The sequence below is a fragment of the Phalacrocorax aristotelis genome, chromosome 13, assembly GCF_949628215.1.
Source record: "Phalacrocorax aristotelis chromosome 13, bGulAri2.1, whole genome shotgun sequence".
NCBI lineage: Eukaryota > Metazoa > Chordata > Aves > Suliformes > Phalacrocoracidae > Phalacrocorax > Phalacrocorax aristotelis.
Window position 1 is genome coordinate 5,419,151 of NC_134288.1, and position 12,976 is coordinate 5,432,126.

At 41.2% G+C, this 12,976-nt stretch overlaps 1 protein-coding gene across 5 annotated transcripts; it reads right to left on the reverse strand.

Annotated features, from left to right (window-relative positions):
• Positions 1 to 1,096: 1,096 nt before the first annotated feature.
• On the reverse strand, positions 1,097 to 12,862 carry IFT52 (intraflagellar transport 52). 5 transcript variants are annotated; one of them, XM_075109174.1, is made up of 13 exons: positions 12,545 to 12,862; positions 11,567 to 11,654; positions 10,674 to 10,803; positions 9,753 to 9,828; positions 9,594 to 9,665; positions 8,604 to 8,730; positions 6,308 to 6,394; positions 5,503 to 5,571; positions 4,965 to 5,119; positions 3,855 to 3,942; positions 2,638 to 2,746; positions 1,987 to 2,132; positions 1,097 to 1,420 (listed from the first exon to the last, which is right to left on the reverse strand). In XM_075109174.1, exons 1-13 carry the CDS (start codon positions 12,661 to 12,663, stop codon positions 1,373 to 1,375), a joined length of 1,314 nt encoding a protein of 437 aa, XP_074965275.1. In that variant the 5' UTR covers positions 12,664 to 12,862; the 3' UTR covers positions 1,097 to 1,372. The 5 variants fall into 5 exon arrangements, with proteins under 5 accessions (XP_074965275.1, XP_074965274.1, XP_074965273.1 ...); XM_075109173.1 differs by having other exon boundaries at positions 9,594 to 9,689; positions 12,545 to 12,855; XM_075109172.1 differs by having other exon boundaries at positions 9,594 to 9,692; positions 12,545 to 12,850.
• Positions 12,863 to 12,976: the final 114 nt, after the last annotated feature.

A 12,976-nucleotide genomic window follows, 5' to 3' on the forward strand; every position in this document is an offset into this window, starting at 1 on the left:
GGTGCGCTTATTGTGTAAATCAGTAGCTGGAACATAGGAAGTACTCGGTGTGACAAACGCAACCATGCCCTTAGAGAAAAATAAATAAAAGAGGAAAAAATGAAAAATGTCAAACATGTTGCTATGAATAAGGCAGAGAGCGCAGCCACCCCTGCAGATCTCAGCTGGTCAGTAACTTAGCAGGTGCTTCGGGGCACCTCCTCTTGAAAATCCTGCGCCAAGCTGCCATCCAAAGCATGAAGCAATGTAAAATGGAACGACTTTTTGAGGGATAAGAGATGAACTGATCTTTTGGGAAAAGCAGCCTTGACGTTAAAAAACCATGGCAGAGCAAGAGAAAGCGCAGGTGTCACAAAGGCTGAACAGAAGGCTTGAGTGGGAGAAGAATTTAAGTTTCACGGTTTGAGTGTCAGATTAAATACAACAGGTTTTGAATGTCAAAGTGCAATCTCAGCGTTGATATAAAAAAAGAAAGTCCTTGCAACAGAGACACACAGCGTTAATGATGTTGACAAATCTTTTCTTCTCACCACTCGCATCCTCGGCTCTATTTTCGCTGTGCACTGAGTTTCAACATTTCATGATCAATGAATTTCACTTCAATTTCCATTCTTGTGCATTCCCTAGCTCGCTATCTGTGGGAACAGGCTAGATATCAAAGAACTGTAAGTAAAAATATTCCCGAGTTTCTGCACAGTATCACGTTTTCTTAATAATGAACCACTAAATCTTGAAGTCTGTTTCATCCAAATGCTATCCCTTCTTTTCCAAATGATGTATTTCCAGTTTTATATGAGGCAACAACGTCATTACTGCTTTATTTTGAATCTTCCCCTCCCTTGGAAGAATTATTTTCCTTCTACAGTAACAAGCCCACCTCTCCTTGGTTCACTCTGGCAGAGCGACAGAAGGAGACTGCCTTGGGGTGGCAGCTGAGCATATTTTCAGCAGCTCCTGTATTTATGGCTGTATTTTCTTTTCCACAGTTCACAAACCAAAACAACAATCTTTCCCATAGTGCAGTTAAGGGCTCCATGTACACCAGGAGAACCCACAGTAAGCCTTACTACAAGAAAATAAATACTGGAGCCAGAAAGAAGGACCAAAACCACATTTTCTTAGTATATTTTTCATATATTACAAAATCACAGTTTCAGTAAAGAAGTAGAAAAAAAGGAAATTATTTGGAAAGTGCTTGCAAAATACAAGCGCTTCCTCCAAAGGCATTGATTATCCAAATTACTACACATAAACAATCCAATCATTCATTGAACTACGGGCACAGTCCCAATCAACAAGCTGAACACAGTTGAAAAAAACAGAAAAGTATGTTTTTACTAAAAGGTCTATCTCAAACGGGAGAAGCCAGGTCTCAGTTACCATTCTGGAATCCAGCTTCACTTGTGTCAGTATCGTGTTCCTTCAGTATGGGAAAAGGGGGAAAAAAAAATTTAACAATAGGGTAGAAATGTCATTTTTTTGTCTTAACTAGACTACTTGAGAAATAGGGGCTACTTGTTAGTAGAAACAGCTGATCTGCCAACATGTTCCAAACAGACTTTGAAGCATGAAATTTACTATGAAAGCATTCTTTCAGCACAGTACTGCTTGTCAGTAACAATGCTAGTTTCACATCTACACCGCAGCGCTAGCAGGCGCTGCGAACATTCATGAGGGCACACTGCTGTTACACTATGCACCATTAATGAACTGTACACTGAAATTACTGAAACTACACTTGCGTGTATTAATCCCGCAATTAAAATAAATGAGAGACTTAATAAACTGAGCACTGTACACATTCTATACCGATTAGCAGTCATACGTATTCTGGATCACACTTCACTGGTCTAATTTATTACACAACAAATGTCTTAACACATCACTGTGCCTCTTGCCTGTGACAAGAGTAGCTGCTACAAAGACGTAGCAGCCACAGGGCTGATACTACCAACGATTCACCTGTAATTCTGTTATTAAAAATACCTGGTTCAGTTTCTTAAACTCAACCACTTGGAAGAAGATGTGCTCCAGGATATGTTTGGCATCTTGCTTATCCTTTGGGAGTTTACTTGTTACTCCTAGGATATCGCCGCATTTTCGTACGTAAAACTCCAGGTCATCATCAGTACCTAAACAAGCATCCCACAGAAGAAGGCAGCTGAATATCACACATATCCCTGTCAGCAGGGCAAAAACGTACTACGAGTCTGATTTGTTGTTGGCATTCTGGGACGTTCAGTCCTATAACTAAGGTCAGTGGGACTAGCTGTGATGTATTCTTGCAGCTAGTGCTGTCTCATCGTTTTCAGATTTAAGGTGTGTTTAGAACAACCTTAACATTTTAACTTCAAAGCATAAAAAGATGTGAAATAAATCAGCAAGAATGCACAAAGCAATTTATGCATGATATGGGAAACAGCAGGCAGGAACATAATAAAATGTCAAGTAAGGAACAAAATGCCATGGTACATAAAGTTATCAGTTTCCAAGGCCTTCCAATTTCTTAGCCCACGATGAGAGCAGTGGGTTTCCATAAATGAGGACCATGTTGTAAAATTAAATATAACAACAGTTTTACTCCAAAAACTTGCACTTTATATATAAATGTGTAAGCAATCAGTCTGCTCTGCTTACATTTGTTCGTTATCTCTGCAAGACGAGCTTTCTCAGAGGAAAAAGTTTCATCCAAGTCAAACAGCTCCAGAGGGGGAGGAGGCAATTCTCTGAAAGCAGGTGGAAAAACCTTGAAGAGAAGAATTAGCATGGTTCATTGCCAAATATTTTTCTTACACTTTACAGATCTTTAAAACAACAGTTTTGGACTTGGACTGGGCTTGAAGAAATCTTTTATAAAGTCAAAAGCAGCTCCAAAGCCCACAGTACAAAGGTACACCTTTTTAAAAATTATATTTATATTTTGTAAAAAATAACTGAATATTCCAAAAGAGTTTAGTCACAAGCATGCCAGAATTATCACCTAGCATCACAAATAGGCATACTGCATTTGCAGTTTGTTTCTAGTTTTGCTCCACGAGATCCAGGTGATAGCTGGGATAGCTGAGATACGAAGCTCACTGTAACAGCTCACCTTGGAAACATACTCATACTAACTCTGACAAGAGTATTTTCTTTTTTGTGCAGTCACCACTTATGCCATAAGTTGTACTTGTGTTTTTAAAGAACAGCGCATGCGACACTACTTTCAGTTGCACCCCTGCAGCTATAAGGATCCCAGTAACGCTTCCTTGGTGGCCAAGGTAAAGAAGGATGGAGCCATGATGGAAAACTCAGAGATACTCAAAGATACCTCCTTTTCAAAATAAGTTTGACAGCGCCGTAGCTTGTGCTGCTGCTGCCAGCCCAAACCTCTGCTGGTAAAAGTCTGGCCAGCCCTTGCCGTAAACGACCAATGCTCCACTTCCTACTTCCCCAAAGGATATGGGAGGGAGGGGTGGGACAGACTGGCTCCTCCCCTGGCAGCAGTCAGTGTATTACTTACACCACCACTGCTTTCTGAAATAGCACATTCTGTTTTCTCTGCGAAGGCTGTACCCCAGCAGCTCACAGGACTGGGAGCAGCTACTCAGCTGAAGGCTTATATACACAAGGCATTTTGCTCTGGTACCACACGCTACATTTTCAAGTGCTGTTGATAAAAATTAGAAGCATAAATAAGTGCTTGTTCCTAAAAGACAGTCCCTGCAATGTATTTAGCTCCTAAGCAATTAATTATTACAACAGTATTTTTTACTTTTTTTTTTTTTTTTTTTAAGAACTATGGAACTGTCACACAGCTTTTACATAAAACAGAAGGATTCTCCTCATGCTGTATCAGCAAGGAGATCACTCACGGCTGGCTGGAGGACAGGTAGTGGAGTCTCAAATTGAGGCTGAATGAGTTGCAGGGGTTCATGCTTCACGTTCAGCTGTTCATAAGCTCTGCAGCACAGAAAGTATGAGAGAAGAAATGGTACAAGAGCCGTTTCCACTTGCATGCAATAAAGGCTATAGAGATGAATTTTCATGAAGGTACTAGGGTCAACATTATGCACAATCATAGCGTTAAAAGAATGGCACGTCTAATTTTAGAAGGGCCCCAGAGAACTACATATCAGTAATAACTGACTTCTACAGCAAGCAAATTAGTTAAAATGATAACAGAAAATAAGATAATGATAGGTGGATATATAAGATGATAAAAGAGAAGGAAGTCACACCTCAATTCTTCGAGCAACTTTTAAAGAGATGAACGTGCATGAGGAAAAAGTGATCCAGTTCGAAAACAGCAGACTTGGGATTTTGGAAAGGGTTTTCAGGAGGTCCATAACCAAAAGCTATTGTAAAATAAGTTATTTTTATGGGATGAGAAGGGAGATCCCAGTACGAATTCACATCTAGCCAAAGCACAAGAAATGCAGAGTAAGAAGAAAGAGTGCCCACAACAGAGTGGAGTTTCATGGAATCCGTGTTAAGCCTGCTACTATTCCATGTATTCATCCATGATCCGGGTAGCAGATGAGTTATTTGGGACAAAGCTGCTAGCAATACCAAACTGGTAAAACTGAGCAGCAGATAAATCTCAAGACACAGTTATTGGGAAATGCACAGATGATGAAATGCAGCTTCAATAAAAGCCAAGTAATTCCAAAGTGGAAAAACAAGCACTTATCACTCCAGAAAGTACCCATCATCACTGTAGATAGTTCTACTAAAAATAGCAGCTCACTGCATCAGCAGTAGTGAGAAAAAAAGGAAAAAACAATGTCAGAAACTACAGCTAAGACAAGAAGCAAAAGAAAATATCACTGTCACACTGTACAAATCAATCTGGTATATCCATATTCAGAATGCTGCCTACAGCTCAGACCCTCCCACTCTTAAGCGGACACAGTTAAGCACAAACAGAAAAGGCAGAATACACAATGGAAAAATAATTTTTTACAAAAATCACAGCTGCTGACTTGATAACTGAAGGGAGGGCAGTTGTATCCAGCTGATAAAGGGATGTATCAAACAGCTTTGTGAAGTCCCTTGGGTTCTCATCTCCTTCTTGCAGACAGACTCGCAGTTGCTCAGACAGCGCAGCTGTATCTGGGAGCATGGTATAGTCTGAAATCTGAACACATACACACACAGACAGATACACACACCTAGGATTTGAAAAGACTAACCCATTGACATAGTCTCTTTCTAGTTCAGAGTGAAGTACAAAGTTATTAAGCTGGAGCAGCAAATGATGTCACAAACGGGCAAATTGGAGAGAGACTTTCACAAATGAAATCTGATAATGAATTGCAATCTAAGTCTGACAGAGATACAATGCAATTATTTTTATGCCTAATCCACCTGTCTACTCAACCTCAAACCCCAAATAAAGGGTCTGCAACAACAACAGCATCCATCAAGCTGTTAACCATTTTGTGCTAAATACACGGTTTGCCAAAAACGGTGCTGCTGGATCACACTATTACATACTTCCCTGTGATGGATCTCTCTTACCTCAGGGTCCTCCATATCCATCTGGTTTAAACGGACATCTGATGTTGTGAGCCACTGGAAAAGCACATCCTGGAAAAGGGCAAACCTTAATTTCTGGAGGGTCCCTGTAATCTTACATTAGGCTTAAACTTTCATATTAAAACTAAATCTAAATAACGTATCATGAAAAAGAAGAAAAATATGGGTAATAAATCAAAGAACATCTAGGGAGAAAATACAAACTTCATTAGCATTTACATATGGACTCGTGGCAATGAGCATACTTTGTATGAGGTGATACTTTCAGGAACACCTCAGCAGGAAACTCCCCTTCTTACACATAACAATGTTAGGTACCTCACTTTGGAAAGTGCATTACAGTCTCCAAGTATCAGGAGCTACGTACGCAACAGTTCATTATTAATCAGTAGCCATAGTCAAATGCTAAAAAAGCTAAGAAAAAGTAGTAAACAAAAAAGCCTCTACTGAATATTTAAATACTAATAACAATGAAGTGGCGAACAGAAGTAGGAAAAGCTTTTCAGAGACCTGTAACATAATTAATAGACTATATTTTTTAAAACTCCCTCCTCTTACTTGTGCTCTAACAAATTCCTCAGATGTTAATATTGGGTTAGAATCCCTCTGCCGAATCCACTTCATAGCTGTTTTGCTCTAAGATGAAGCTAGTGAGCTTGGATTGCTTTGTAAGTGCTGCGATGATCCACTAAGGTGTTTTTTTAAAAAAAAAGAAATCAAAACAAAACCAAAACAAAACCAAAACAAACAAACCAACCAACCACAAACAAAAACCCAGCAAACTTACCATGATCTTACCATTTTCTTCTTTATCTAAATATTGGTCACTGAACATGTGGGAAGATCCCAGTGCTGCCATCTTTCCACCTTGATTCTAACAACAAAGAATAACATATAGCAAAACATCCTTCCAAACTGCAATTTTAGACAGCATTAACAATTGCCTCTAATTACAAAGTGATTGAAAGAAATAGGAAATTTTGGAATAAGGAGTGGCAAAAGAGGTTTCAAACTTGGCAAGCTCACAAGAGCACAGCATAACTGCAAGAGTATATGCTCTTAAGGCTCATAAATTTATTAAAAATACTGTCTGCATTTCATAAGAGCAGACAGGCCAATGGGCTGGCAATCAAGAAAATACAGAGAATATCATCAACAATAGCTGCACTTAGGCTACTATTGCAAAAAAAGAACACCCTTTCTTTCAATCAAGTAAAACAGAATTAAGTTAAGTGAATGCATTATTAACCTCCGGCAACCCATTCTTCAGTGCTCAGAATGCAAACCCAGAGGCCAGTGACATGCACGCGTGTCAATAAAGCACATATTCATGTCAGGTAATGAGAGAAGAGTTTGGTAATTATATTATTTGTAAGATAAAATGCAAAATATGCACATCATATTTTAATTTAGCTAAATTAAACATGCATGAAAGTGCATTCATGAAACATCCTTCCCTATCCAGATAATGCCTTAATCCTTCCACAAGGACATACGTAAGAAATAGCAAGTTTTCGACAGAACAAAGAACACTCTAATGCTCCCTGCACCAACTGTGAAACTCATAGCATAACATAACCATGAAGACTGCTACAATGAATTTGGAGATACAAACAAACCAACCTCCAGTTTGTTTAACAAATTTCTGATGTTGCATACTCCGTGTTTTGCAAGGTTTTAACCTGAATTCTACATGCTTTACCTGCCACAGCATAACTAGGTCGCATCCTCTGCTCTCACTTTCCATTCCTTCACTCTCTGCTACTATTCTTTATTGTATCTCTTTTCCACTCCAAGAGATCTTGTTTTCCTTCTATGAAGTTTCTCTGCTCTGCTTGAGAGACAACTTCTGTCTCTGGCTTCATCTTCTACCCTTGTGTCTATAACTTCCTTGGGCTAGGTAGGAAAAATTATGCCATCTATTTGACATTCATGTTGCGGTATTATTATATCAAGGAAAGAGCTATCAGTATGATGCATAACGGTTTCCACTGCACAAACCTATCACACTTCAGGGATCAACCCATACAAAACACTTTGTGGAGATGCAGGCAACTTTTATGGATTTCACTTACAGCATAATTTAGTAGTTATAATTCTGAGAAGAAAACACTCCTCTCCACATCAACTAGGTGAAGCACATGAGACCCCCACATAAATGGGCACAGCCTCGAAACAAGAACACCAGCCAGCAAGGCTATCATCCCAGTAAAGTTATAGCTTTACATAACTTAGATGACTTACGTTGCAAAAAGACAACTCTATCATTAATGCAAATAACCTCAATATTATCATGGCTGCAAAACTAGGCATGTGTCTATGGGTTCATTGGATCTATGTGCAAATATTGTGCGGGTGGAGAGATTTTATTATATTTTTCTCCAACAGATGTAGATGAAGTGTGAGCAGTTAAGTGTACTTGTAAGTTCACTTCATGCTGCTGTATGGTCTTTGATTTATGGGGTTTATTTCAGCCTCAATATGGGGGGGTGAAGTTGGGCACCCTCAGGAAAAAAAAACCTCACCTTCCTACCAAAGAGATCAACAAAACACAACAGTGTTACAAACTCATCTATGCAGTAAAAAATGTGTTAATGTGTTTACATTCACTAACAATATTAATTCTTTGTTTGTATCCATCAACTACTACTAGATTTCTAAATTTTTCTTTTTATAAATTAACAAGGCTGGACAGGTGAGATAACAAAGATCTACCAGCTCCAAGGTGACAATCCTCTTCCTTAACTCAAAACGGCGCATTTATGAAGGTGACGACAATCCCACTTACTAAATGATCACTAAAACTTTGGAAGAAACCCCGAACAATGAAACTTTAAAGAACTAAAAATATCTATCTGTCAACCAAACAAATACATAATCTTTGCTGACCAACAAATTAATTCTCCTCTGAACCCCACGCGAAGAAGTTTTCCATAAAAAGAGGCAGGAGTCACTAGGCTCATCTGGAGTTTGCAAGTGCATCAAAAACAGAAGTGAGTTTGTAAGTACTCCCAGAAAATACACCCACAGTTCCCGTGTAGGGTAGGGGGAGAATGCGTGGTTTGTTACATGCAGAGTCATACCTCATGCTGATAGAAAGCAAGAATAGGCCTGTTGAGCGGGAAGCAGACAGATCCTGTCGATAGAATAGCCACTGCTGGTTTCATCACGTTCAGGGTGGCACCAAATGGATACACGAAAGCGAGCGCTCTGCAGGAAATACAGAGGCTCTGTAACTATCTGCATGTATCAGGTAGGCTCGACATATTTATAACACTCAGTGTGTCTGCCTGAACCGCAAACTGTAAGCGCGCACTGGTGGTGGAACGCCAAGTGGCGCGCTTTCGGACGTTCGGATTGTTATAATGACATTTTAGTCTCCTCCTACAGGTTTTTCCAGGTTGACAATTTGTCTTTAAATAACAAAGAACACTCTCAATTTCTGTTTGCACACTCCTGTACCTATGAGAAGGATAGGGATATTTAACTCACAGACGGATATATATTCTGGAACAAAACTACCTGAAATGTTTTTTACACTTATATTTTTCCTTGTAATCAACCACATGGTCGTTTATTAGTCTAAAAGGTAGCTACAGGAAGAATACAAACATTTATAGTTATTTACAGAAAAGCTGTGTTCTTCTCAATGCTTTTTCACTCCTCTGCAGCAGAGGGGGACAGAAAGCTAAAAACTGCAATAAATATCTATTTTATCCTGGATTAAGACTCTTAAGAAGGATGTAGGGTTGCTCATGCCCGCAGCCAGACCACTCACTATCTAGGGATTATTCCTATTTACATTGTCGAATCCAATTCTAATCCACAGACAAGGGACAAAGAAGATCTGGTCAGGAGAGTAACAATTCCCTTCAAAACGTATCCCTCTGCTCCTTCATTAGTTATCAAGCACTACTAAACAGATTCTCCTTTCCAGATATAACCTTGAGGAGCAAGAAATACATTAGAAAACCTCAAACCAAGCACAATATACCCCTGCTAAATTACAAACCTGCTAATTCTGAGTTATTCTAAATATTTTTGCATCAGCTTCCTCAAAGCAAAAGACTTACTGTGAGTCATGTCCGCTTGCATCTTCATCTGTTGTCTCAAGGACTGTTTTTCTTGCAGCTTCACTGATTCCCCTACAAGATGTTGAAAAGCAAAACCTAGTGAAAACAATATGGATTGTAAGAGTTTACTGTAAAGATTTATGTACCCCAAATATTTACCTATTCAAAACTCCATCAGAGATTAGTGCTTCTTTTGGATGGTGGTACTTGTAATACACATTTCGTACTACAGCATCTTGGAGAAAGAAGGGAAAAAAAAAGAAACTTACACCTTAGCTGATCAGTATGCTAGATATAGCAATGAAACATGAGTTTAGCTCTTGGATTCCCTGGGTGCTTGCTTCTAACACCACAAAGCTGGCATGTGCCTCCCAAAAGAATTCACATCAGCCTTCTCTATTGTCTCCTTTTAGACATACAGATTTAGAACAGGAATATATTTGCAAGTTCAAATAAAAATAAGCACATCTCCACGTCTTCTGCAAACCAGAGGAGGCAAAAGGATGATCCAATTAAAAGAGTATGGATCAAGTTTTACAGGTTCAAATTTTTTTACACATCTTCCAAAAGCATGATGGATCCAATACTGTTGAATCAAAAAAAAAAAAAAGACACAGTCTAGAGATGCCACTAAAAATCTAAAAATATTTTATGTACGCTGAGACGCAGTTGGGTTTTTGCCACGCTGGCAGCACAAAACCTAATGAAACCTAATGCTAAAGAAAAGTGCCACTATTTATTCAGGGTGAGAATGAAGTGATTCAATCCATTAAAACACATGGAAGAATGTTTGAAATGAAACTAGAATTAATTTTTGTTAGTAAATGCCATTAAAATTGACAACTGCAGCAAAGGAATGGAGATGACCAAGTTGTTATCAAGGTACTGTGTCCATGGAAAGCCCTTGGCGTGCTCCAGTATTACACTGCCACGTATCTGTAGATTTCAAGAAAAAACATCTCTTGGACCAAAACGTACTTTGTGAGAGGGATCTGCTTGGCTTATACCAACAAAGGCTGAACCTGCTCTTTAGTTTTTGCTGAAAATGGAGGAATAAAAGGTATCAGTGATCCCCATTACCATTATTGAAAAGGATCCCATATTCTTCTAACAAAAAGTTAATATTTGTGCCATATCGGGCCTCTCCACCTTCTCTTAGCATCACCAGGATGGCTCCACCATCCTCCAGGAATTTCTTCAGAACTGAAAACTAGAAGACAACAAAGATCCAGAAAAAAACACGTGAAAGAAGCTACACACAAGACTGCAGGAAGTTAGACTGAAATGATGGAAAGGGCTCTGGAGCCCTCAGCACAAGGACATGGACCTGCTGGAACATGTCCAGAGGAGGCCACAAAAATGATCCGAGGGTTGGAGCACCTCTCCTATGAAGGCAGGCTGAGAGAGTTGGGGTTGTTCAGCCTGGAGATGAGAAGGCTACGGGGAGACCTTATCGTGGCCTTCCAGCACTTAAAGGGGGACTATAGGAAAGATGGGGCACCCTCTTCAGCAAGGCCTGTTGTGACAGGACAGGGGGTGATGGTTTTAAACTAAAGAAGGGTAGATTTAGACTGGATATTAGGGAAAAAGTTTTTACTATGAGGGTGGTGAAACACTAGAGCAGGTTGCCCAGAGACATGGGTTGCCCCATCCCTAGAAACACTCAAGGTGAGGTTGGACGGGGCTCCGAGCACCCTGATCTAATTGAAGATGCCCCTGCTCACTGCAGGGGGGTTGGACTAGGTGCCCTCTAAAGGTCCCTTCCAGCCCAAACCATTCTATGATTCTGTGGAAGTAAATGATTCTGACTACTTGCAATGAACTTGACCCTATCAAAAAAGCATTCAAATTTCAATTTGTATAAACTCATATAAAGTGGTGCTGTTATAAGTTCTTATGTGTTTTTCTTTTTTACTTCGCATTAAACAAATCCTGAAACATAACTAATTTGCAAACAATTATTGACTTCTTACCTCAGCAGCACTGAACTTTTCTCTTGGTCCTGCTGTAATCCACAGTTTTACTCCAAACAGCTTCTCAGATGTGATCTCATCTTTTAAGCTACAGATAAAGAAACATTATATTATTGGATATAGTCCTGAATCACTACTTTTGTTTTTTTACTTTTTTTCTTTTATTAAAGATCTAGCAGATAAACACAAAGCAAATCCTTCAGTCACTTCACATCCTTTTATCTGGGTTAAAGTTGACAATTTAAGTGAAAATAATCCTTACAAACTTCAACCCATTAAAAAATAAAGCCCCTCTAACAGGGTACTGTGGCAGATCTAGAACTGGTAGAACCTGTCATAGCTGCTATTAAACCTCGTACCTGATGAGGTTCCTCTTATTCTTCTTTTCTTTTGCTCTAGACACGTTTTGCAGTGGGCAGATAGGCAACACCCTATGTATTAGGATATGTACAAGACCGTACAATACGTACGACGGCTGATTTCTTTTTATCCCAAACTCTAAATCGAGCCAAACTCAAAAACCTGTATCAGGAGTTTCATCCTTGTAACTCAAGGCTCGATCTCTCCCACAGATAAGACTGCCGAAAGCTCCAAAGACAGCTGTGCACAGCATCCAGCTGCGAAGTACAGTTAATGCCACAGAGCGCAACCAACGCGAAGACAACGTTTTAGCTTACGATACACGTTGCCAAGGACTATTGGGGTGTTCAGTGCAGACCACACACAGAATTCAGGACCTCTCCCGGCCCCGGCCCCGGCCCCGGCAGGGCGAGGCTCCCTGGCCTCTCCCTCGGGGATGCGGTGGGTGCACCCGCACAGCCTGGGCGGGCTGAGGAGCCTCTTCTCCCCTCCCTGCCAGAGCCGAGCGCGCCTGCGGCCCTGCCCGCGAAGGACCCTCCGAGCAGAGAGACGCGGCCTCCCCCCACGCCAGCACTCCAAACTACGCTGCCGAGAGCCACCGGAAGAGCTGCCCCTCACCTCTGCACCTTCCAGTTACCGCGAAGCCTTTTCCGCAAGGATTTGTAGCTGCTGGCGAGAGTGAAACTCTCCCCTTTGGACGCGTTGAAGACTATGGCGTTCCGCGGGCTTCTCTCCATAGGGCTTCCCGGGGCTGCGGCATGGGACGCCGAAGGACGCCGGCTCCCGGGACCCGAAGCGAGCCCCCAGGGCTCCCCTCCCCAGCGGGACCCCCAGGAAGCGGGACCCCCGAAGGACCAGACCGGGCCGGGCCGGGCCCTTCCCCCGGCGGCGCGGAGACGGCAGCCGGCACCACAACCCGCCCCGCCCAGCAACGCGCCGGCCGCGGGGGCGCATGCCCAGAGCCCGACACTCCCACCCCCGCGCAGAGGTGGTTTTGATCCGTTTCCCTGGCAGGGAATTGGGGCGGGACTGTACCACTGAGGCGGGCTG

Bases quoted from the DNA above. Each gene is read 5' to 3' on its own strand.
- IFT52 (XM_075109172.1), bottom strand. From the start codon at position 12,663: ATGGAGAGAAGCCCGCGGAACGCCATAGTCTTCAACGCGTCCAAAGGG. The intron at 10,804-11,566 runs GTAAGAAGTCAA...GTTGTCTTCTAG, and splicing joins AAAAGTTCAGTGCTGCTGAG to TTTTCAGTTCTGAAGAAATT. The intron at 1,421-1,986 runs GTATTTTTAATA...CCCATACTGAAG, and splicing joins AGTTTAAGAAACTGAACCAG to GAACACGATACTGACACAAG.